We start from the raw sequence: 26,338 nt of genomic DNA on the forward strand, positions 1-26,338 counted from the left end.
CTGATAGCTGCTAACTTTGTTTAACTGATAACACATGTTGTGCTGTTACTGGTGTTGACCTTTTCCCAGTTAAACAGGCTTAAAATGAAAGTGTTTATGGGGGGATTCTGCAGCCCTGGCGTCCATGGGCTCTTTGTCTGGGCAGAGATTGGGGGTTGGTGTCTGGGGCAGTTCAGCAGAGAGCTGCATGTTTGCAGATTTTAAAGGTTTTTAACACACTCCCTGCACAGCCACCCTGGGCAGGAGCTGCTTTTTCCATTGCCAGTTTGAGCTTTGCCACTGTGGTTTCATTGCACTCTGGGTTTCTTGAGCATGTAAAATGCTGTCAAATTGGTACCAGGAGGAGGAGGGAGGTTTGCAGTTCAGCCTCGGGCTCAGCAGTAGCAGGGAAATCAAAGGAGTGTTTCCTGCCCCTCTCTGGAGCCTTTAGAGAAAGGCTGGTCCGTGTCTGCTCTGAGCTGCCGCTCCTGGACATCAGGAGGAGCTTTTCCAAAATCTGTCACAGTGAATGGACTGAGTTTCAAGAGAAGTGTCAGCAGTGGAGCGAGTCTGTCCCATCTGATCGCAGGCAGCTTTTCACTGAGCCATGGACTGAGCCTGCTGAGAGCCTCTCTCAGCTCTGTTCACCTGCTCTCAGCTGCCTTGAAGTTCCAGGGAATCTGTGAAGTGTTTGCAATGGAAAAGCACATGGGGAGGGTATCCACAGTGTTGCAACGTGACTGTGGTTAAGGTTTTTCCAGAAATGCCTTTGGGGATGCGGGGATGCTGCAGGGCGTTGTTGCCCTTCTGCTGCCTCCAGCTCCTTCCCCTGCCTCCAAAGGTCCCTCTATTGAGGGCTCAGGGTATTCTTGGATGGAAGTGTGGCTGCCCATCAGCTGTGGCCAAACTGCCCTGGGCTTTGCTCTTTTTGTCCTGGCTCAGGGTAAAGCTGTCCTAAGGGACCTTCCAAGGTCTTTGGTGAAAAGCTAAAAACCTTGGAGAAGTACAAGAATGTTTGTAGAATGCCATTTATTTCAAACAGGAAAATTACATAAATGCAGGATACTGTCTGCAAAGAGGATGTTCACCCCTCTTTGCCCATGTTGAGAAGTACATTTCTTTCCTGATGCCAGAGACAAGCATACAGGACTCCCCTGCTCTTTTCCCAAGGATCTTTTCTATTCCATGGTGCTGCATGGTGCTGGAGCTCAGCTTATCTTGGGCAAGGGAGGTTTGCACTCAGATCACAGAATCATTTAGGTCTGAAAAGACTTGAGGATCATTGAGTTCAGCTGTGAACCCAACACCTCTGAGCCATGTCCCAGGTGAAATGTCCATGCAACCTTTGAACACTTCAGAGATGATGGCTCCACCACTTCCCACAAGCAGCAAATGCTCAATTCAGAGAGTGGAAAATGGGTTTGCTCTGCTTTTTCATTTCTAGAGGTTGTTAAAACTCCCACTGTTTTGTTATCAAAAAGGATCCATCTCTGACATGCCTGAGCCAGCCAGTTAAGTGCAAACATCACAGGAAATGAAATTCTTGGTTCTTGACAAGAAGTGAAAGAGAAAATGGCTTTTCAAAGGGAAGTGTTCTTCTGGCAGGAACAATGGTAGGCTTGGGGTAGGAGAAGATGGTTGTCTTTGGATCAGAATTCTCTGTATTTGAACCTGAGCTCTTTTCCCCCTTGGTTTTTCTCCATGGATATTAAAAAACTCCCAGGTGTTGATTCCCAAAGCAACTCAGTAATTGTACCTAAATTGTTATAACCTCTCAAATAGGTCAGTGCTTCCACTGGAAGAGGAGATTATGGATGGGAGGGGAAGCAATGTGAAGGTTTAGAAAAAGGAATAAGCCTTTTCTTATTCAGTGGAGGATATCTGTAGAGGGAAGCGTGCAAGCAGTTACTCAAAGGCTCCCTAACACATTAAACACCTGCAGAGGGGCCGTTTCAGACAGGCCATGCTGCAGTATGTCTTTGAAATGACCCTCATGGGCTCTGCCCTCCCTGTCCAGCAATAAACTAATTTTCAGGACTAATGGTAAAATTCTGCAAGGCATGAATTCCCAACTTAAATAGATTTACAGTGAGTTCATAGTTCTTCCAGCACGTCTCTTGCAACCTATTTGTGGTGGCATCATTTTAACACTCACGGTAATTGAAAAAATTGTCAGGATTTACAGTCTTTTCTGACCTGTGTTTATCATACCCAGGAAAGACTCCTTAATAGACATAACATTTGGAGTATGGACATAGACCTTGTGTGGAAGTGTTCACAAGGAGGTCTCTCTGTGTGGTGACTTCTCCTTGGGAAAAGGGGGATTTTGGAATAATGAGCAGCTGATGCTTAACAAATGCCACCAAGAGGATCCCATGTGCTAAGAGTTGCAGAACAGACAAGTCAGAACAGTGTAGTGATGAAGATGAACCTTCAGCTTTGGAGGCAGTATATTCTGTGCTGGTTTCCATATGCAGCCTTTGAAATACCTGATCTTGTTTTGAGAGGACTACGATGAAAGTATCCTTTGGAGAAGCTGTTTATTCTTTTCCCAGGCATATTTGTCCTTGCTCCTTTTGTTATCATTATTTATAAATCAGAAGTTGTATTGATCTGGAGATTATGTGTTAAACCATGTCTGAGCAGTGGTTGCTCTATTACTGAGAAAAGCAGCTGCCATAAAACTTTTGGTAAATTTATCGATCGATACTCTCCATGTTCCTCTGCAGAAAAAGAGCAAGCTGAATTTTAATTTACTGGGAACACAGCTGAACACGTGGCCCCCGTGGGGCAAGGGATTTAAGCCTGTGAGGAACTTTCCAGAGATGAATAGTGCCATTACTTTGCAGGGGATTATTCATGTTCTTGAAGGAAAGCCTCTCTGGAGCAGGCAGTGGAGCCTCCGATCGATTCCTGGCAGCTGTGGCTGTGAGTCTTGCTCTGGAGAGCCAAATTATCATCTCGTGCTCCTGTTACAGTGCTTGCCTTGCTCTCACAGGGGGGAATAAGGAGATGATAAAACATCTCCCTTGTAAAATGAGTGTTAATCAAACCAGGGCTTTGAGCCAGGACTAGCAGGATGCAGGAGCCACGTGGGATGCTGGGTATGGACCAGCCATGGGCTCAGCTGGTGCCACCAGGATGTGATGTCCCTTCTCTGCTTCCTCCCTGGGCTGGGACCTGCCCATGCACCAGCTTAGGAAACAAAATCAAAACCAATCAAACAAAGAGAACACACAAAAAATATACCCCAAAACAACAACCCCCCTGAAAAAGCAAAGCAAACAAGCCCTGTTCAAACAAACAAAGGCAACCCACAAATAACCCAACCCAAAAAACCCATCAAACACACAAAACAGTTTTCATCAAAACAACCTCCCCCCAGCAAATCCACCAGTGATTTGGGGGGCTTCACTCAAGGAACCAAAGAGGAAGGAAGAGAAGAAGTGAGTCTGGTGTTTGGAAAGTGCTAAAGCTGGAACCTGGGGCCATCGTGAGGTCTCCCCTTTTTTTGTTTTTTTAAAGGATGGAAATGGTGCCTGGGGTTTGTGTGCCTGGCATGCCCTGGGTCCTGTTACTGGGGTGCTGCTGTGGCTGTGGTGTCCTGTGTCAGCCCCTGTGGTGTTTCAGACAGGAGGGGAGGGCTGGGTACCCTGCTCCCTCTCGAACAGATGCTGCTAAAATATTCTGCATTTGCTCAGTGGCTCAGGTGCTGCCAGGGAGCATTGGAGTGCCTGGTTGTGCCCGTGCTCCTGAGGTGATCCACAGTCTTATGACCATGATGGAAACCTCTGTCTTTCTCTGAGATGTCTTGAGACAAAACTAGCTTGGAAATCACTGAAATGCTTTTCAGAACCTGGACATTGTTCTGTGTCTTGAAAACTCCTTTGGGGGAAGAGTTAAACCAATGTTGGTTGCTGTATGTTACTGGGTAAATGGCTTTCCCAAGATCTGCCAGCACAGGTGGGAAACTGATAACAGAAATAAAGGGGCTGGAGTGACTAAAGAATGGTCAACAGGTGCCCTGATATAAGTGCAAGTCCTACGTGTGACTGTAGGGATCAAGAACTGATCTTCTGCCATTTGCTTTTCCTCAGACTGTTGAGATAACTTTAAAGAGAATTTGGCCAGGAGAGATTATTAAGGAAGGAATTTGCTGCTTAAATAAATAGTCTGCTCTCCATTGTTGGAGACTTAACAGGCTGATAAAAGCCCTCTGGAATGAAAGGGAGCCTGGAAAGCCAGTCTCAGATCTGCCTTGCTCTAAAGTTACTGAGACCAATGCACTTCCAAAGACTTCTTTTCGACTTTTTGAGTACAAGCTCAGTTTGCGGCTTCCTTTATCTTCATTTATTCTGATGAATAAAGGAATTTGCTAGGCTTGCTTTTTTTTTTTTTTTTTCAGAAGTTGCTTATAACTTTTAGTTTAAAATAAATAGAAGAACTATGCAAACTGGTGCCCTGGTCTTTAGAAATGCTTGGCTTATAAATTTGGGTGGGAGTGCATGAAATCATTTGCCCTCTACTTGATATGTGTGGCTTGTCATTCATCTTTGAAGAGGTGTGCTGCTTTTTTAATATCCTGATAACCCCATTAGGTGGATGTTGCAGCCTCCAATTAGTAAAATAAGGCAGTGTGGGTGACAAAGTGATGGGGTTTTATTGGTCTTTTTGTGGTTATTGTTGTTTGGTTTGTTTTGTTGGGGTATTTTTGTTTGGTTTTGTGTGTTTTTTGTTTTGGGGGGAGGGAATGTGCTTTGTGTTTAAAAATAAAACAAAAACAATCCTAGATGTGATTTTGCTGTGGTAAAATGCTTGGGTTTGTGATACCTGATCAGTTACCCAGGGCAGAGAGGTCTTTTTCCCAAGGTTTTTGTAGCTATTCCTGCTGCACTAGGCTGTGCTCCCTGGCTGAGCACCTGGCTTGAATTAAGTGTTGTAGATGGAGTCTGTTGTCTCTGCAGCAAATTGGAGAGGTAAGAGAGACTAGGAGCAAAGAAATGAAGTATTTGGAATTAAAAAACCAGGGAAGGTGAACTTGAACCCTGAGCCTTCTGTGGGTTTCAGCATCAGGATGGGGGCATGGAGAGAAGTTTATCTTTCTCTCATCTGCCAGGTTACAGCACAACCTTTACCTCCACCACAGCGACCTTTCAGCTGCAGAAGCCTCTTGCATCCTCTCACTCAAATTTTCCAGCTTGTGCTCCCAGGGTTTGATTTGAGCCTGCTTCTCCTGCTTATTCCTCTTGCCCTTTGATTTTGATAAAGAATCATGTTCACCCACCGCTTGCACCAGCCTCGACTGTTTGCATTTTTAACTTTGTCTGTATTAAATTTTCAGGAATCTGTTAAGCATTCACACATCTGTCACGGCACGAAGCGTTATCTTTCTTGATGCTGGGGAAAACAAATTACACAATGGATGTGCAACCAATATTTAATGAAAAACACCAGCAAACGTGATGCCCCAGAAAAGATTTTACTGCGGAGTCATTCTTGTGAAGTGTTTGCTGTGAGATTTTTTGGGGTTTTTTAAACTTTCACTGAATGTGGGTTCCCTGTGTCGACTTGGGTACTCCCAAGGGATCTCTCAAGGCATCCTGGTGCCCCTCAATAAAATATTGCTTGTCTGTGGTTCCATTGCAGTACCCTGACCCTGCTGTCATGCGTTTGTGGGTGGCAGAGTGGGGTACAGAGCTTCTCCAGGCAGGGTCTGGTCCAGGTGAGGGGCTGGCTGGAAATGAGGAGCTGTGGGCACCAGCATTTCTCATTTCCTTGCCTCTGGGCTGGTAGCAGCTTGTGTTGGTGAGCTCTGCAGTTTGCATTAACCAAGTTTTTGTGTGCAGGATATAAATATTAAATGGGAGAAGCACAGTGTGACTAATTGTGTAACAGCTGGACTGTTACCTGGACTGGAACAGGAGCGTTTTCAGGGCAGTTTGAGAGGGTATAATGAGATGGATCATACAGTATTTTTATTAGAAACTTCAGGGAGTGTATTTCAAACTGCCAGGGCGCTATATAAGCTGAACAATTAAACATAAATGGCTTTGGAGCTTGGTGTTTTGATAGAAACAGATAATTAGGAGAAGATGCTTTTCTGATAAAAGCATGAGGATTTAGCATTGGCTGGTGAGCAACACTGGCTTGGAAACTTTGGCTTCTGTGGTAGTGAAGGCAGCGGGCATGGAGATGGAAAAAGCTCTGTCTTATTTAAAGATGGGACCTTTACTCTCTTGGGCTGGTGGTGATGGAGCAAAGGTAGAAAGTGCAAACCTTGATGGCTTAAAATTAGGACAGAATAACAGGATTGTTCTATTTTTTATTACTAATGCTTTGAAGCTAATCTCATAAGCTTGGGAGCTCGAGACCATAATTGTTATGGTGACAATATTGTAAAAGTAATCAAAAAAGCTGTGTCATAGTTGGAAAAAAAAGCATTTCCTAAGCTTTATACCCAAATGTGCTCAGTGAAACAAACCCTGTAAGAGCAGCAGTGGCACCATCTGAAGGGTTCTGTAATGCCATAGACAAAAGTAATTATACTGCTTAGAAGAGCTTTTGTCTCCAGATAATGTTGTTAAAAACTTGCAGTGTAGTGTAAATCATAACAGAACAAATCTGGAGGCTGCTCTTATTGCTGCCAGGGGAAATTCTCTTAGATTTTGTTTCCTTTCTGCTCGATATATTGCAAACCTTTTCCAAGTTGGTAAATAAATATTACCTGCTGTTTGAAAAATGACTTGGGGTTCATCTCACCAGTAGTGCCTGTGGCTGCCAGACCATTATTGCAAACAGTTGTTCCTCTCTTGGTGAGCTCTGCTGTGTTTTGGGAACACAGGCTGTTGTGATGGGGCTGAAGTTGTCTGATTCATTGGAGATATTAAAAAGCATTTCCTCTTTTTAGAGCTCACTCACATGAGGATTCCTCTGGCTTCTTTTGCCACTTCTGAGCAGTGTCACAGCAAGAGCCAAGTCAGAAAATACTTGGTTGAGCTTACAAACACCCAAACTTTTAGCCTTTCCTTGATGAACATTTGAATTCCAGTCCATGGAGGTTGGTAGTTGTTTTGAGGAGCTGAGCAGTTTTGGCTTTTAGAGGTAAGGGCTGTTTAGAGGTTTGGGAACCTTGGGCCAGCAGGAGAGAGAGAGAGTTCATGATTGCAGGATTTGTGTGTCAAGGAACAGGAAAATCAGTGTTATAGGTGCAGTTCTAGTGCCTTGGTACTCATGTGCTGTGGGGTGCATGGGTCACAGAGTCCTGTACTCCACCTTTGCTCCCTTCCCAGCTGCCCATGGACGATGAGCTGCTGGTGCAGCAGGTTTTGCCGTGCAGCCCCTTCACCTCTGCTGAGCCTTTGCCAAGGAAGACTTGATTGCTGTGCTGAGTGACACCCAGCGAAGGACAGCTGTCCCTGTTGGAAGCTTGTCTTTACAGCAGAACCAGAGCAGGACATCACTGGAGGGGGAGCGTGAGGCCTGTGGCATGTCCTGGTGCCATGGTGGACCCTGCTGTCCCTCCTCCCAGAGGTCACAGTGCTGTGAGGAGGTGGCTCTGCTGCTCTTTGGTGAGCTGGCATGGGAGTCAGAAGGAGGACAGACCTTGTCTCACCTTTCTAAACACCTTCAGCTGCTTGTGAAGCAGCACTTGCTGAGCTTGGAATTGGAGGTGCTTTGCTGTAGCTGCCCCAGCTCTGCAGCTGCCATCAGGTTTTGGCTCTCCCCTCTCCAGTGGGATGCTAGGTGGGAATGGCTTGCTGGGGTCACCTGTGCCAGCTCCTTGTGGCTCAGACGACTGCATCACATAATCTCTTAAATAAACCCATCAAGTGGCAGGCTGGGCTGAGCTCCTGCAGCCTGGGGCAGCCAGCAGGTTAATCCAGAGCTCCTCCGGCCCCGCCGCCAACCCCTTTGAAGTTTGCTGCAGCTTAAGAGCCAACGTGCTTTCTCAGGCAAGCTGGCATTTTTACTAAGCAGCAGACTCTTATTATCTGGGCTGAGAACACAGTGATTTCCTTCTGCTGCCAGTAATCCCCACTCAGGGCACTGTTATGCTCTTTTACAATTTATTTTCTCTAATTGCCGGTTTGCAGCGGCCACGCAGCTCTCCCTGGGCTGTGTTCTGGGGAATTTTTGCACTTTGAAAGGAGCTTAGTCCTTCCTTCTGGCTGCTGGAATCAGGTATTTCAGCAAGAGTCCAGCTTGAAAATAAGTAATAACCTGTGCTTTTCATCTAGTGACTGATATCTGTGGTCTAGAGTAGGTTCAGCTGTTTCATTCATCCTTTGGGAGTCCTGATGAACTGCCCTTGACTGAGGCAGTCAGGATGTGCAGCCCCAGGGCACCAGTGCTGGGCTGGTGATGATGCTCTGGCTCCCATTCTGTAAGTGCTCCCTTGGCTTCTCTTTCCTGGTGTCTAAGCCACAAGCAGACAGTTTCTCCAAGAGAAGTACTGTGGGAAACTGTGCCAAAGTCTTTCCTAAAGTCCAGGGAGACCACATCCCCAGCCTTTGATCCACCAAGCTGCTCACCTTATCACTGAAGGAGATGAGGTTGGTCAAGCAGGACCATGGCCCCATGTGGGCTGGGCCTGATGCCCTGGCTGTCTTGTACATGCCATGTGATAGCACTCAAGGTGATCTCACCCTGCCAGGTCCTGTCACATTTGCCAGCCTCCAGTCACTTGGGACCTCCCTGGGTATACAGGACTGCTGGTAAATAATGGAAAATGACCTTGTGAGTTCTTCTGCCTGCTCCCTCAGTACCCTTGGGTGGATCACATCCAGCCCTGTTTGTGGGTATCTAAGTGGTGTAGCAGAGCCCTGACCATTTTCTCATGGATTATGGGGACTTTGTTCCACTCCCCATCCCCGTCTTCCAGCTCAGGGTGCTGGGTACCTGGAGAAGAACTGGTTTTACTAAAGACTGAGGTCAAGAAGGTGTTAAATACATCTGCCTTTTCCTCATCCTTTGTCCCTGTGTTTCTCCCTGCATCCACTAAAGGATGGAAATTATTCTGAGCCTTTCTTTTATGGCTAATGTGTTTAAAGGAACATGTCTTATACTCTGCTGTGTGTGCATCAGTGTGTGTACTCTACACAGGGATGGAGATTGTAAAATGTGAGCCCTGCTCAGCTGTGCAGTGCTTTTGCCTGCTGAAGTTGGGGGCAAGTCTGATGCTTTGCTTTGTATTCACACTGCTTCAGCCAGACCTGCAAAACAGCTGCCTTAAATGGCAGCTTTTGAAAATATCCTTGAAAAAAAAATAGAAGAGAGAAAAGATTGAACTATGCTCCAGCAATGAGTTTCAATAATGCCATGTTGTGAGTGGGGCGGATTTTACCAGCAGCAAACGCAGGCTGTGGGATTTTTATGGGGGATCAGACGCCTGTGTCACATCTATAATGCAATGTCCCCCCCGTGTCCCTGTGAGGTTCCCTCGTGGGAGCACAGGGGACTGACCCTCAAAGTTTCCTCCCGTTTGAAGTGCTCAGAGCCTGGCTGAGGGTCACTGCAGCTGCTGGCAGCTGGGGATATAGAATTCCTGCAGCCAGTGCTTTCTGAGGAATATTTCAGAATAAGCAACTACTGTGGGAGTTGGGTGGGAGAGATTTTGGATGTGTAAGACTTCTTTTTTACAAAGTTTTATTATTTCTTGCATCTATTAATAGGGCAGCAGGAGTCTCCATATGCCTTTATCGTCCCTGTTGCGCTTTCTAATGGATATATGCAAAAGCTCCCAGGCGCATAAAACAGACACTCTCAGCCAGTTATTACGGTAAAAATTATGTGCATGTCATGACCTTTAAAGCAGTGGGACTGTGTGTGCATGCTCTTCTGATGCACCACTGTTCTCCATTCCTTTCTGAAGCCCTTCTCGCCCTAGGAGGTTTGCATAGGAGCTTGGAATATTTTTCTAATCAGTGAAGAGTCTTTTGGCTCTGATGATAACTGGCAAAGCACAGAGGAGCGAGAAAATGGAAAAGTGGTGACTTTTCCTAAAGGGAACTAACAGAGAAGAGGGTAAAGGCGAATGGTGAGGCACAGCATGAAAATCCTGGCACTGTCTCCACTGCTGTCAAAAAAAACACACTGGTCCAAAATGTTCTTTGTGCTTTTTGAGGCAAAAGCTATTCTGGTGTCCTTGAGAATAAAGAGGGAGGAGAAAAGTTTTGTAATCCACATGTCCTCTTTAAAGAAACTTTTTTTTTTTGTTGTTTTAAAACTTTTAATAGTACAACCAGCATTTTATATAGCGCAATAGTGCGAGCAGTCTGTGTCACACCTGCTGCTGTGTTGCCTGGGGAGCTTTGCCATCCTCTGTCTGGGGTTCAGGAGCAGGATGCTGGCTGTCATGGCAGGGAGAGAGGGGCCCTGTGTCCCTGCACCACTGTGCAGGGACAAATCTCTGCTGTGAGGAAGGAAGGATTGCTGTCCCCTGGGAGCACAGATCTTGGCTTGCTGGGACAGTCCTGGTGTGAGTGTCTGGAGCTGTGGACAAAATGCTTCAGCACCATGCCTGGGAGGTGTGCAGGCACCACATGGGTGGAGACACTGTTTGCAGAAGTATATCAGTAATTTCTGCTCTGATCACTGCTCACACCAGAGCTTTCTGCATGCTGGGGTGTAGCAGCAGCACCCTGTCCTTCCAGGCATCCCTGAATAGGGTGCACCCAGGAAGAAAGAGCTGGAAGTTCTGGAGATGTGATGGTCTTGAAAGCTCTTGGGTAAGCCAGAGGTTATGCAGGGCGAGCAGCAAGGCCCAGCATTGCTTGTGCCAGTGCTGATACTGAACCCCTGAGGAGATGTGTCAGGCCATGCTCAGCTGCGTTCCAGCCTTAACAAATGGGGGAGAGAACTCTTATGGCTTTAAAAATTAAACATTCCCTTTAATTATTGAGCATGAATAATTTTCATGCAAATTGAGCCAGGATGTGTGTTTCCAGAATGACAGAGTTGAGAGCAGTTACATGGTGGGGTGTCAGTGACCTGTGAACTGAAAGGCTGTTCATTAATTTTAGCATTTTATGAATAGCACCCTGGAGGGTGGGACATGGGCTGGTGGAGCAAGCTGGCCAAAGGAAAAGGCTTTTGTTTGCACTGATAGCCTCGCCTTCTGATGCTTTAAGATGCAAACTGATGTGTGTGTGTAGGTATGTAGTCCTTATTTAGTGGGGTATGGATATTTGGGAAGCCTCCTGATGATGAGGGCTATAATTAAAGGAATAACTGTGGGGCTTCCCTGCTTACCTTATTGAGGAGATGTGGGCTGAAAGTCCTAAAGTTTTTGAAGGTAGAGATGAGAAAATGTGTTGTGGTTTTCCTAGCAAAATGATGGTGTCTGTCTAAAAGTTGAATTTCATGGGACAGTCTGATGTGTATGAGAGTGCTCCTGGCTGGGCAGCCACAGGTGGATGTGGCACCACTGGCTCTCAGCATGCTTTGGACAGTGGAGCAGCTCCCATCCAGGGCAGATGAAACATTGGATCTGCAGCTGAAGTGAGCCTGGTGCATTTGGGAAAACTGCAGCACTGTGGGGGCTTTTCCAGTGGCTTTGAGGACACGTGGTGCAGGGTACCTGCTGGGGGTAGAGTCAGGATATTGTCTGTGATTAAACTTGTATAAATATTTTCCTTTTCATAATGGAATGTCAGCATTTACTGTTTCCTAATTTTAAGCACTGTACAGTTTGTCAAACATTTATCTCTGCCTTAAATTAAGTCTGGAGATAGAATTCCTGTTAATTTCAAATCAATATGAAAGGGGGGAGAGAAAGAAATTGCAGTCTAGCCTTTTTCTTGAATCAATATTTTCTTTAAAAGCTGAAATGTTAACTAGATCATAGGGGTTTTTTTGCCATTTTGAAATGTAGCTTCTGCTTAAAGAATTTATGCATTTCCCCTGGAAGTTGCTGATGCTGGTGTTTTGCAGCAGGCACGGCTGCCAGCAGGTGTTTGACCCAAGGCAGGCAGGATGGGGCCAGCCCTGGCAGCAGTGATGTGGTGGAACATTATCCTCCCTGTTTGTGGGCTCACCATCTCTTAGTAACGTTTTTTTGTTGTTGTTGTTGTTCTGTTTTGCAGAAGCCTTCGACATTGTAGTGCGCCACGCAAGAAACTTCACCAACAGCATGTTCAGGACCTACTACCAGAGCATGGGGCCCAGGGCTCTTAAATTTGTTGGAGAACTTTTTACTGACATCTCGCTGTACATACTGGGCTCTGACATCAGTGTCAATGACATGATAAATGAATTTTTTGACAGTTTGTTCCCTTTGGTTTACTCTCACTTGATTAACCCCGACTTCCCCGATCCCTCTGAGGAAATGACCGAGTGTCTGTGGGCGGCCAGGAGAGACCTCAAAGTCTTTGGGAACCACCCCAAGACGATGATGACGCAGGTGTCCAAGTCCCTGCAGGTCACACGAGTCTTTCTGCAGGCTCTGAACCTGGGCATCGAGGTGATAAACACCACTGACCACCTCAAGTTCAGCAAGGAGTGCGGGCGGGCGCTGCTGAGGATGTGGTACTGCTCCCACTGCCAGGGGCTGCTCCTGGCCAAGCCCTGTGCCGGCTACTGCGGGGCCGTGATGCAGGGATGCCTGGCAGGTGTGCTGGAGATCCAGAACCTCTGGAAGGAGTACATCCAGGCTCTGGAGGGGCTGACCAGAGGCATGCATGGCATCTATGACATGGAGCACGTCCTGCTGAGCCTGTTCTCCGTGGTGCGCGACGCCGTCGTCCACGCGCAGAAGAACGAAGGGAAGCTCTCGACAGCTGTGAGTAGCTCTCTGCAGGTCCCCAGGCTCTCTTGTACATAAAATGTGTTGAAACCAAGCTGTTCCTTTCCTCCTGCCAGCAAACCCCAAGTGGCTCCAATTACCAACCCCTTCCCACCCCCTTCTGACCTTCCAGAAAAACTTTTGGTAGCGTTTGAAGCTGGTGTTTGCATGGCCTGGGTTTGCATCAGGGCTTTGCCTCTTTTCAGGTTTGTCAGAGCAGAAGGGTCTGGACTCACCCTAGGGTGTGAGATTGGGAGCTGAGATGTCCCAGCATCCTCCGTTTTCCCTGAGTGCTGTGCTTGCCCTGGGTAGCTCTGAAAGGCTGGTCCTGCTCTGCAAGTGTCCTCTGCCTCCTTTAACATCACAAAAATGTTCCTCCAAATAGATGCCAGGCAGAGGCATGTGCTGTAGCATCCCCTGATTTACCAAAGAAGAGCTGATTCTCCATCTTTTAGTAACTCATTCCAGTTTTGGGCTGCATTTAATGAGATTACTTCTTATTTTTACTTGACTCTTTAAAAACACATTTCAGGAATTTCTCAGCCTGTTGAGAAGCTGAGGCTGTCTTGCACTGAAAATCCTGCTGCTCCATTTGAACACCAAGGACAAATGTACTGTGATACTGTGGTGCTTGTTCTGCAGAGATTTTTCTTGAGACACAACTGAGCTGCTCTGTGTAGGTAGGGAAGAGTTAGAGATGGGGCAAAGGTGTAGGAGCGTTGTAATAGTTTGCTTAAAACCAAAGATGATTAAAATCTGACACTGTTCCCCTGTTATCTGCTTGTTCCTGCCATTCTTGACTCCTGTTTACAAAAGAGCTGTGTTTATGTAGGTCGCTGTACTACTTGCACTGTAAGTAACTCTTATCTTTTTTGGGGGTACCATGGAAATGGATCAGCTTATGGGCTTTGAGCTGTGTGGCACTGAGCCAGAGCACTCTGTGCTGTTCTTGTGCTGGCTTTGCCCTGCCACCACACTTGTGCAGGCTGTGGAACGTGGTGGTGGCACTCAGGGTGGTTTCCCAGCCCAGGAAGTTTGGCTCACATGGAGCATGCTTTCCCCACTGCTTGGAAGGGGTTTGGGGACCAAATTACTCTGGGTTGGATTGCTGTTGGGTTGTGGTGACCAGGAGGAGGCTGTGGCTGGGCTGGGTGTTGGGCAGCTGGCCCTAAGCAGGACTTGTGGGCAGCATGTTAAGCTCCAGGGCACAGTGCAGGACATTGAGTTTTAACCTGCCTGAGTCCCTTTCTGCAGAAAATCACTGTTTTACAGTGACACTGTTTTACAGCAGTCTGGAATCACTGCTTGAGCAGGGACGCTCCAGCTGAGAGTCAGGAGCAGCAGCTCTGCTGCTACAGAGCCAGGGGAAGTTCTCCCATCAGCCAGAACCATCTGTCATCCCTCTCTGGAGCAGCAGAGGAGCAGAGATGTAACTGTAGGTTTACCTTGAGTGCAGGTGAGGTGGAGAATTCATGTTGCAGTTGACAATGAGAGAAAACCCAGCTCAGCTTTGAGCCCAGTTGGCATTTCCAGGGCACTAAGAAACAAAACTTACTTCTGTATGTAGAGTGAGCCTCTCAAAAGATTTATTTTCATATTCAGCTGTGAGCAAAAGCATCCAGCATGTTTTCCATCAGTGAGCCCCCATGTGTGTGGGGGCTAAGGCAGAGCAGAAGCACTGTCCATGTGGGCTGTGTGCCAGGTTTTGTGAGCACAGACCTGGGCACTGCTGTAGGCTCTGAACAGTGTTTGTTCTCCCATGTTTTTCTTTTATTGACACGACAGCAAAAATGCACTTTTTCTTGGAGATGTCCATGTATGCAGTGAGCAAACACGACTGTCCCTTATATTACTGAATATTGACACCTTGATCTGTCTACAGAGAGTGAGTTTGTGGCAGGACAAGCAGCTGGAGCACCACTAAAGTCATCAACACAAAGCAGGAGAGCTACAATCTGCCCATCCTCTGCTAGACCAGAACTTAACTTCCTTTAAGTTAATAAATTAACTTCCTTTACAGTTAAAATTACTGGGCATTGCAAAACCATTCAGTGCTTTTGTACTTGGTGAAGCTGTTGGAATTCGTTAGTGCCATATGTAGCTAGGTACTTACTTAACCATAACTCCTCTTGATTATTTAATACTTCAGTGATTAGTTTCTTTGCTCTAGAGACATTTCTGCACTACTGGAGTGAAGGAGAAAAAAATCCAAGCCAAACAAGCCAGTTGCCTGGCAATTGTCACCAAAAAAGAATGGCCACTGGATTTTTGAAGTTTGTTTTTAAATCACTGATGTTACTCAGCTAAGGGTTTTATGTCAGACCTGAGCCCAAAGCAACTTTTTTTTTTTTTTTTCACAAGTGAGGATATGAGCTGTTCAGTGGAGAAATAAGGCAATAATGGAAGCACACAGTATTGCAGAGGGTCTAAGAGCTGAGCTGCATCAGGACCTGGGGTAATCTGGGGTAAATCTCTTTGTAAGATATCACTTTGTAAATGATAGAATACAACTTTTTATTTAGCTGTGCTATGATGAAAGTTTCTCTGTTAAACTTATCAGCACATATTGAGTTTCAAAGAATATACCTGGAAGCCAGCAGTTATATTTAGTGTAATTCTGTAAATATGATTGTTTTTAGACACTGTAGCCTTACCAAAGTATGAAATGCCTCAGGGGTTTTCTTTCAAAATGTGGTTTTTACACTCACTCTGGCTTCTCATATTGACCCCCTTTATTACTGACCTTGGCCACCACTGGTTCTGTAGGCAAAGTCCAGTTCACCTGCATGGTATTAAGAATAATGACAGGTTATTTAATTGTCATTAAAATCTTCTGGAATTATGGAAAACTTATCTTCCATGCCCATAGTGATTATATATGAATAAAACCACTAGTGCCCTCGCCTGTCCTTTGGGCTTCTTTTCTTTTTCCCAGCACTGGTGACATTTCTGCAGCAGTGGTTTTCCCTCCTGGTATTTCAGATCCTCAGGCCTGTTACCTGGCTGAGCATCTTTCTCCATGTGGTTGTTCCTTTTTCCCCTTTGCCACCCCCAGGCTGGGTGTGGGCATTCCCACACAGACCTGGACCCCAAGGGCTCCTGAGTTTGAGCTCCAGAGGTGCTGCAGAGCCTCCAGGTGGGTTTCTGAGGAGCTCTGCGGACCCCAAGAGGAGGAAATCATGCTGCTGTAAATCTGCTTTTGGAAGCTGTGTCTCCAGGCATGCATTTAAATGGGAGCCTGTGTGTTGTTGCAGGTCTGTAAACAGCAGTGCAGAACAGTGAATTCAGTAATGTGGCAGTAAACAGTTCCCATCCCAAGCCTTGCTTTAGTAGCTAATTTGTCAGCTGTGGTGTGTGTTAGGGCTTTATTATTTCTACAATTTGTCTGCTTAAAAACTTCACCCCTAAAACCTGCTATTAAAATACTTTATCAAGGAGGCTGACTCTCAGGGCACACTGGGAAAAAAAATTGCTGGCTAGGCCAATATCTGTATTAATTTTCTAATCTCCTACCTTTTCCCTGGTTGAAAATCTGCCTAGTATGTCCACCTCTGGTAGGTATCTTAACCATGAATGTAGGGAAGAATGATTTTAGTCAGTCTCTTTGTGCATTTTACCACAAACCAAGACAACTGGGAGAGATGCAGTACAAATAAGCTTAATAAAATATTCAACCCAGCACCTCCAAAAGTTAATGCTTTCTCTGGTATGGAATTACAAGGGAGACAGTTGGGGGATCTTACTTGGGTAAAAGTTGATCTCCTCTGAGGTTAGAATGATGGAATGGTTTAGGTTGGAAGGGACCTTGAAGATCATCAGTCCTGAGCCCCCCTTCCACTATCCCAGGTGGCTCCAAGCCCTGTCCAGCCTGGCCTTGGACATTACCAGGGATGGGGCAGCCACAGCTTCCCTGTGCCTGTGCCTCACCACCACCACCACAGTCAAGAACTTCTTCCTAATATCCAGTCTGAACCTCTGTCAGTGGAAGCCCTTCCTCCTTGTCCTATCCCTCCATGCCCTTGTAGTAAGTCCCAGTCCAGCTCTCCTGGAGCCCCATCAGGCCCTGGAAGGTGCAGTGAGGTCTCCTGGCAGCTTTCTCCTCTCCAGGCTGAGCAGCCCTGCCTCTCTCAGCCTGTCCCCATAGCAGAGATTCTCCAATCAGCTTTGTCACCCTCGCTCCAACAGGTCCATGTCCTTCTTATCTTGGGGCCCTTGGAGCTGGAGATGATCCAGGTGGGGTCTCGCTGGAGTGGAGGGACAGAATCCCCTCCCTCCCCCTGCTGCCTGCCCCATTTTTGATGCACCCCAGCTGCCCAGCCCCTGCTGCTCCCCTTGCAGTTGTTTGTGCAGCTCCACCTGCAGAGCATTGCCTAGAAAGGGAACAGCAGGGAGCTCAGCAAAGTCTTTTTTTTTTCCACTCAGAACTGATGACTGAGTTTTAGGAAATCCTAATAAATTGCAAAATTAACCAGAGCTTTGTTCAACCACTTGTACTCATCAGAAGGAGGGAAGCAGAAAGGTGCCAGTGCTGTATGGGAACAGAATGCAATTCGCAGTGTGCTTGTCCTGTGAGCAGATCCCTGCTGCTTTACCTTCCTGCAAACACCTTTAAAAGACTGTTTAGGTCTGGGTTAACTAGGTTATACGGCTGTGCTGCTGGGGTGCTGTTGTGGTGATGCCATTGTGCAGGCTGGGTTTGGTGTTATCCCAAAGCTGAAGTGCTCATCTCACCTGGCTCAGGGGGAGTGCTTGGTGTGAACCCAGCTCTGATGGCCTTGGGAAGCCTCAGAGGCAGGAAAACTGGCCCCTTGCTTCCCTAGATTTTAGGGAATCCTGGCAGGGAGTTCCTGAGTATGTTGTAAAGATAACGATGTGCTTTGGTTGATTGTAGCACCACAGTAACATTGCTGCAGTGTGTGCTCAAAACAGCAGTTCCAGCAGATACACAGGGCTGAAAATCAAGAATATGCAAATAAAGGGACTTTTGGCACCCAGGAATGAAAATATCACCCATTGCCATACACAGGTTTAGTTCATTTGTCAGCACAGTGATGCCAGGCTCCTTTCCCCCAAATGCTGCGCAGGAGCTGCTTTGGGGCCATCTCACCTGGTGCCTTGCTGGGAGCTGCTTTGCTCAGCAGGTTGCACGGGCAGGGAGCTCTGGTGAGTTTTCCCATCTGCAAATGGATTTTTCTGTCTGTACTAGAGCTGGCAAGAGCTTTGTGGGGAAAGCTTTGAAATTATGGCGCTGTTTGCGAAGTCCTTCCCTCTGAGACGCCGAGATCGGTTTCTTTGTACTTTTAATGTGTGTTGCTTTTTGTTGGCATCTCTCCTGGGAGAGTCAGCTGGATGTACAGACTCTGTATTTTCAAGTTCTTTATTGGCAAAGTTTAATCCTCAGGCTATTCTCTAATACTCTCTGGTAGCTAGCTCCATTTTTCACTTAGAGCTGGAAATACAGGAGAAGTTTTGGTTTGCAGTGATCTCAGACCCCCTCAGAACTATCCCAAGGTGTGTGAATTGTGTATTTTGTTATCCATTTTGTGATAGGCAGTGTAAGGTGCCTGATAAGCGTGTTAAAGCAAGCATCTGTTCCCCCTGCAGGATGAAAATAAAGCTTATTTGGAGGCCAGTATCAGCAGCATTCCTATTCCTGTGAAAACACCTTGGGAGTACTATGATTAGTTGTCTGAAGAGGTTTCAGGTAGTAAAGATTTTCTGACACTTGGGGTAGCATATGGCAAAGCACTGAATTGCAAGGTGTTGATTTTGAGCTAGAAAGCTCCAGCCTGGTGGCTTGGCTGGTTGGTGCTCAGAGAATAAGGGCAAAATTTATTAATGCCTGCACTTTTGTAACCCAGTATCAACAATTTTGATCCAGCTATTTTGGCACACTGCTGCAGGACTGGAATCTCTGGTTTGGTATGCAAATATGCAGTAGCAAATTAGGGGCCTCCATCTCATTCTTGGAAGGGACTTTGGCATGAATGCTCTTGACCATCACTTGCCTCTCCAGGGGAGTGAGACTCAGAGGTTATTCTCAAGCTAGTGAAAGCTTTTCCTCTTGTCTGGCCTGGGGAGGGAGACATTGCTGTCACAATTAATTAATTAATTCACTTGTAGCAAGAATTTTGCCTGTGAGGATGCAGGTGGCCTTTGGTCAGGGTTGTCCTTTTCCAGTGTGGGCAGAGTGGCACGCTGGTGTGCCCTCCTGCTTGCCCTGGTGGCATGGCAAGGCTTTGAGTCAGTTTGCCACTGAACTGGGTCTGCATGAAGCAAACTGAGTGTGTGGGGCTCTGCAGAGCTGCTGGGTGGAAGCAGTGGCCAGTGATGCTCAAACCTGTCAGCAGAGGTTTAATTTAAAAATAGCATTTGATTTTGCTTCTATTTGGAAATTGTTATATTATACTCTTCTTTGTTCTCCTTTTGTCCTTTTAACTGGATGTGTTCTGGCCTCTGAGATGTGCCATTTGAAGGGATTTGCAGTGAGGCCTTTATTTTAAATAAAAAGTAGGAGGTCGCTGCTGACAGTGCCCCTTCCTCACACAGCAGCACGTGGAGCATCCTTTGACAGAGTGTTTGATGTCCAACCCAACTTTGCACTGAAGACCACAGGAATCTGTTTGTTGACTTCAGTCTTGAGACAGATCACTTGGCTGGTGGCAACTTCATCCCCACTACTCTGCAGCTCAAAAGAGCTTTTTAAGGCTACTGCATTTTATGGATGGGAATATCATAGAGAACCCACTGAGCCTGGCTGGTCTCCCTTCAGATCATGTTGGCTGCATTGCAAGTGAGATGCACACAGGTTTGTGTGTGATGGGGTGTCTTGCATCTTTTCCAAGCTGAAGTCAGAACAAGCCTCAAGACCTCATGCAGTTTAATTACTGGTTATGTGTAGCTGTCTGCATGCACTGTGCCTTGGCGTGTTCCTTGTTTGAGTGGAGGAGCTAATTTGTTGTTTTTCAACTGGCTCCCGAGTGTTTAAAAAGATATTTGGTTCTGAGATGCCCTGGCATCAGTACAAAGAGCTCTCAGAGTTAGTGGGGCAGGATACAGGCTTAACAGCTGGAAATGAGGGTACACAGCTTTGCAATGTTTTGCAGATTTCTGCCCTGCACAGAACAGCTTCTTTTTTTTCTTATCTCTTCTTTTTCCTGGCTCCCATCCCAGCTGGGTTGGAAGCTGGACCTGGGATGCTTTGGATGTAGGAGAGGAGGGAGCTGCTGGTCATGAGGGAGGGGGTATATGGGGTGCCTTCAAGCTTTGAAATTTCAGGCTGTCTGATTTTTTAAAATAATTTGTAATGGTCAAGAACATAATGGGAGGTCTCTAAATAGATTGGATTTAAGCAGGAAAAAACCGAGTTTCATTCTGAGCCAAAGATCACACCATCAGAAACTTCCCTCCATGTGATTTGAGGCTTTGTCTGCATCAGAAACTGTGGGAGAGGTTCTGGCCAGGGAGGAGCTGCCCCTCTGAAAGGGGAGGGTTGGGGCACAGCCCTTTCACTGGGGCTGTGTTTGCAAATGAGCTTTGCAGCTGAAATTCCTTCAGAGTTAAACCAGCCTCATGCTCTGGGTCCTTGCTGAGATTGAGATTTGGTTTACCTGAGGGATGCTGCAAGCTGGTGCATGGCAGGAGCAGGAGACTGTTAGTGTGGGCTGATGCTGAGGGGACTGCAGAGGAGTGATACCCATGGCATGACCTGCCTTTATCCTTAACTCAGTCCCTCCAGACATGCCTTTGCCCTGTACATTTACTGTGGAATGGTGGAGCTGCCTGTGGAATTCTCTGTTCAAACTGCCCACACATCTTTCTTTTACCAGAGAGATCAAACCCCTGAGCATCAGCCCTGCAGACGTGGCTCCCTGCTCGCTGCAGCCTCCTGCAACCCCTATTAACAGAGATGCCTTATTAGCAAAATATATTCTGGCCCATTTCCTTTCCTGAAGATTTCTGTCCTTGCTTAGAGCCGCAGCTTTGCCAGCCCAGAGTTGTGCTCACCAATATCCATCTCGCTGTGCTTTTTACGCTAAACCCTCTTTTGGCCTCATTATCCGTGGCTGCCGTTTGCACTCAGGCCTCCGCCCGGGGTCATCCACCGGGCATCCTTCATCTGAACGGCCTGAGTTTACTTCCAGTGACAGAAACCCCCGTGAGTGCTGCTGCCTTCAAACCAGAGCTATCTCTGCCATTAGCAATGCTGATGAATGAGCCAAGAACAAACCAGAAAGTTAAAAGGGACCCTCTGCAAAGCAGGAGTGGTGCCCAGAGCTGCCCGGGCGGAGCAGCGGTGTTTTGTTTTGCACTGCAGAGGATGAGGGGCTGGGTTGCAATGAGTGGTTTTGGTTCATTTTGAATTCTCTGCCTGTGTGTGGTGCTGTGAATTGTATCATTTTTGCATCTTATTGTAAAGTGGCTTTGAGGTACCAAGCATGAAAGATGCTAAATACGTTTTGCTGGGGAAAAAAAATTTCAACAAACAATTGCCACAGATTTTTCATCCATCTGCTGCAGCAGTGCACCCCTCATTGCTGGATCCTCACTGCCCTGTCAGGCCACTGCAAAAAGAACTGGTGGCCTTTTACATCCCTACCTGTTGTCTTACCCCTCTAATGAGCCCCCGAGGGCACCGAGCCTGCTTTCAGTAGGTGAAGTTTGCTGCTAACTGCATTATTCTTGCAAAGATTTGTTTAAGCAAGAGCAGGCTGGCTGCAGAAAGCTGTGCTGATAGCCTACAGCTACTTGGGCAGAGCTATTTCTGTTTAAAAATAAAAAGAAAATAAAAAGCAAGGCAGCTGTTGGCAAATTTTGCAATTCTTTATGCAGGTGTATCTTTGTAACCTAATCAATTTTCACACCCAGTTCTCTTCCGTGCTACTGGCAAAGGTTGAGATGATGCTCTGAGGCAGTGACCTGGAGAGAACCAGCTGGAGAGCTGGGCGGTTACTGAGGAAAACTTGGGGGTGACTGATGTGCTCTAAGTTATGTCTTTCTGAAGCTTATTAACTCCTGGATTGCACATATTGATCTGTATCACTGTAAAATCAACCTCGTGCTGCTGCTCTCCAGAGAGCAGAGTGCAGGTATTCCTGTGCCTGTGCTGACACCTCAGTCATCCATCCTCTGTGTGCTCCCTGAGGGATGGCCCAAAAGCCATGGAGCAGAGGGCAGTGGGGCTGTGGGAGGTGATGCTGGAGTGGCTCTGATGGGCAAAATGTCACCATGAGCTCAGTGCAGATGGGCCCAAAAGGGTTTGCCCAGCAGAGGCTAAAAAAACACCTAGGAAGGTCAGCTCTGAGCTTTGCTTCATGCAGTTCCCTTTGTTTGGAGCCAGAAGGAAATGTAGTAACTCTTCACCTGTAGATTTTGGTGCAAAATGTTTATCTTTTCCATCAGTTGGGGAAATTCCCAGCTTGCAACTTGCAAGGTGAGTGGAAAGTAATGACGATAAACAAAAATGCATTACAAGTGTTTAGTCAATTTTTTCCCCCATCTAATGATTCTCCTACCTAATTTTGGAATTGTTGTGTATCAGTGTATTGGAATTCACTTCTGATAATCAAATACTAGTCCTCTGTTTGATGCTGTTAATAAAGGTGTTGTGATAAAGTTGGATTAATTTAATTTCTGTCTGCAAAAGGCTATTGTTGAATGAGTCCCTTTAATACATTAATCAGACATACAGCACTGTAACAAGGTTAAAAGTGCACACCGATTTCCATTATAAAGATATTCTCAATCAGGCAGAAACTAATCTAATGTTGTAAGTCATTTTGTAATTCAATTGTTCTAACCACAGTACATGTAAAAACAAGATGTCTTCCAATAAAGTCTCAAAAAAGCCCTGCAGATATTTATATCTTTATAGAAAGGAATGATTTACATTTTCAATAAGCCTTATTTGTCTTTAGGAAAAAACCTAATTCCTTTATCGAGCAAAAATCTAATGGGAGCCTTTTTACCTTGTTTGCCATGTTTTGGGTATATTATCTTGGTGCTGACCTGTAATTGGATTAGGTTAGGCCTGACTGTCAGGGAGAAAAAATTGCTGTGGATCTGGTAGCTTCAAAACTAAGAAAAAAATCTACAGATGAAGTTAGAAAAGAAGAAAGAAAAAAGAAAACAGGGCCCTCTCCTTTTGTTGGCCTTGAATGGATTAATTTTACCAGCAGCTAATCTCTGCTGCATGGAGCTATTTTTACTATTTTCCCTTAATGATAATTATTATGTTTCTCTTTTAGACTTTCACTGGAGAGGTCCGTGGCATGGCCATGGGAAAAGCCTCATGCCCCATTGCCAGGAGCTGCATAAAGTGTGAGGTTGTTCTGAGCTTTGCTGGAAAACAAATGTCTGTAATTTTTCTGCTGAAGAGATTCAGCAACTTCGCTGTTGAAATTATTTGGAGAGTTTTGGTGGCTCCAACCTTTTCTTAGCAGAGACTGGTGTTTGGAAAGAGAAAGGTGGATGGGGGGAGAAAATAGTTGCTGCTGGGAGGATTATTTCTATGTGAAGGTTAAAATAAGTAGGGTGATGGTAAGGAATGGGGAGTGCCTAACCCTTTGGGGTAGGAGGGATTTCCATGCACCATAGGAAGGGAGAAGGGCATTTTATAGCAAAAAGTACTTAGAGGTGTAAAAAACCTTTGGGATGGTTTTCGTATGAGCATTTATTGAAATATAAATCTGAAAAGCTGTGTGTACCTGTGAGCGTGGTCTGTGCAGGCTGCAAAACAAGCATTGCCTTTTACCTGCTTGTTTTGAGATCACCAGTTACAGCAGATTTAGTGGTAAGCCCTGTGTGTTCCATTTTAAATAAATATTACACTTGCTATTGGATTGCTGAGAGAGAGAGAGAACTAATTAAGGAGATGGGATATCATCTGTAAATTTTTCTTCCCTGAGATTTTATGAGCAGTAATTTGAAAAGAGCCATATTAAAGTCATTCAGGAACAAGTTAATGCTGCGTTTCTGAGAATATTGCCCTTCTACTCAAAGATTATATTAAAGAATAAACAGTGTACAGTAGCTAATTGCTAGCTGACACATTATAATGGCTTTATACTTTCAAAATTGAATTGGTCTGGTTTAAGGGAAAAAAAAAAAAAGGGAAAAGTAATGCAGTAACTTTTTAATTATTTAACAAAGTATTTCTCAAAGAATAATTGAATCTGGGCTCATGGCTGCAGGGGGGAAGAGAGGCTGGTAGGTATTGACCACATTTGCAACCCAACTGACACGGCTGCTGTTAAATACCCTGTTACAGGCTCTGACTCTGGCTTGTGTTCCAGACTGATGGCAGGTATCTGTTTTTCCTCTCTAAATTAGGCTGCTAGGAATTTATTTCTCTGGGATTGTTCCTTTCTGTAGTGCCGTAGGCACAAACACAGTGCAACATTAAAACCCACAGAAATCTGCCAAGGAAACCGATTAACCCATGGAAGGAAAATAACAAGCACGTGGTGATTGCCTGGAGCTGTCCTGCTGCCTGGCTTTGCCCAGTGAGGGTTTTTTTAAGATCTTGGTAAAAACTGGTGATCCCTCAAGCCCATTCCTTATTTCCCAGCCTGTTGTGATGGGGTAGATTTAATTGCCTGCAATAGGAGGGTCTTCTAGGGACCCATAGCAGCAATTGTGTGTTAGAGCATGCATGGAGTGCAGTTGTATAATTAAACTGTGTTTAGCATCCTTAGCAGAAGTGGGCTCTGCTGCCTTGAGTCCTGATTTTCTGTCAGGTGAGATGAGTCAGTGCTAATGCTGAAATCAGCTGTTTGAATTTGGAGCATCCTCAGCTTCCTTGGGGAGTCAGTCCCAGGGGCAGAGCAGCAGCCTGGGGTCAGGAGCAGCTCTCAGAGGGTCCCCCCTTTTCTGTGCTGCCTCCTCAGCCATGGAGCACCTTGGGGACTTGGGGCTCCACCAGGAGATGGACTCTGGCTACTGCCACCTTCTGCTCCTGAACCTGGCTTTAGCCAGTCTAACGTGTTCTGGGTTTCTCTGGATTTTGCTCCATTTTCCCTTTTGCTCTGCTGTAACCCTCCAGGCAAGGCTGGCTTCTCCTTCCAAGAATAAAGTCTTAGTTTGGTTGTCTAAGAAATATCAGATTGCGCAGATCTAAGTTAAAACCATAGTGGTGCATTAGTATGCTGCAGGGCCCTGTTCCAGGAAATGTCTGCACATAGGAAAACTGCTTAAGTGTGTGCCAAAAATTAAGCAAATGCTTTTTTCTTGACTCTCCCAGTTGGTTGGCTGCGTTGGGTCTGAGCCCTGGCTGGTGCTACAGCTGCCTGCCCTGTGGTTTGCTGCTGAGGTCCAGCCATCCAAACTGAAATACCAAATTCTTTGTTAAATATGGAATTAACAAAATGCTGGAGAGAAAGACTGACTTGAGAAGTTGTGCCTTAATTATATGTCATGGATTATAAAGACAGAAGGAACAACTGTGATCATTTAGTCCTACTTCCTCTCCACCTATAAATAACAATAAACAGGCTTTTGCTGAAACACAAAGCTGCTTTCTTTGGTGGATTAAACACTCCATGCTGGGGACGCCAGAGAGAAGAAACATCTTGTTTGCATTATTTTATGTAGGTTTGAAAGGGCTCGACTCAAGCTGAGGTCACGGTTCCTTTGAGAGAAAGGGCATCCTGTGCTGGGGGAAGCTGGGGCAGTGTGAGGGTTGGGACGTGGTGGGACACTGTGGAGGTGTCTTGTGTGCTGCATTGGCCATCACATCCTCCTGGGGACAGGCTGGTGGCCCACCAGCAGCACCGATTGGAGCTGCAGTGGTTGTTTCTTTCCAGTTTAAGGCATGTGAACTCTGATGCAGTACGGGGATGTGCAGGTGGAAATCCTGCAGCTTCAGCAGTTGGCAGCAAGGACTGAACCCATAAAAAGTCTCTTGTGCTCCTCACTGCTGTGCTGGGCTGGTGCACCCTCACCCTTGTGCAGTCTCTGGGGCAGAGTGATGGTGTAACCGTGCTGTGTGTCAGACCTGCCAGCTGCTGTGTCACCTCTGTCACGCTGACACAGGTGGCTGTGTGTGGCGCCCATCCTGCTCCTTGCCCTGAGAACCAGTCCCACCACTCCTCTAGGGCCTTGTGTTTCTGCTGTGACAATGACCTTCTGCAAAGCATTTTGTGATCCTCTATGTGCAGGATGGCAGTTGGGATTTAGAACTAGATGATCTTTAAGGTCCCTTCCAACCCAAGCCATTCTAGGAAAAATCAAGTTATATTTACTTTGAAAAATGCCTCCTTAATGCCTCTGTGTGGAATTAAGGAGGCATTTTGTGGTTCTGTAGCAGCTTGAAGGAGCTGGTCTTCAAGCCAGGTGGTGATGGCCTTCAGTACAACCTGGTCTGGTGGCTGCAGGGTCCCTGGGTGTTTGTAGCCCATGTCTGCAGCATGTGTTGGGCGTCACTGCGGGCACTGGTGTGACAGGCACTCTGTTATTTTAAGCATTAGTGTTTGTGTGCATTTTACACATTATAGCGTTGCATTATTTAAGGGTGATGCATTATTAAACGTTCTCCTCAGCACGGAGAGTAGGTCACTTCCTCTGATTCCTGTCTCTGCA

General features: G+C 46.2%; 1 protein-coding gene across 1 annotated transcript in view; it reads left to right on the forward strand.

Moving 5' to 3' along the window:
• Positions 1-26,338, forward strand: part of GPC3 (glypican 3) — a 139,256-nt gene that overhangs the window by 51,037 nt on the left and 61,881 nt on the right. Inside the window, exon 3 of the mRNA XM_058032627.1 lies at positions 12,063-12,757. Coding sequence (XP_057888610.1) covers positions 12,063-12,757 — 695 coding nt within the window. The remainder of the gene's footprint in view (positions 1-12,062; positions 12,758-26,338) is intronic.

Source organism: Melospiza georgiana, chromosome 12 (genome assembly GCF_028018845.1).
Source record: "Melospiza georgiana isolate bMelGeo1 chromosome 12, bMelGeo1.pri, whole genome shotgun sequence".
Classification (NCBI taxonomy): Eukaryota; Metazoa; Chordata; class Aves; order Passeriformes; family Passerellidae; genus Melospiza; species Melospiza georgiana.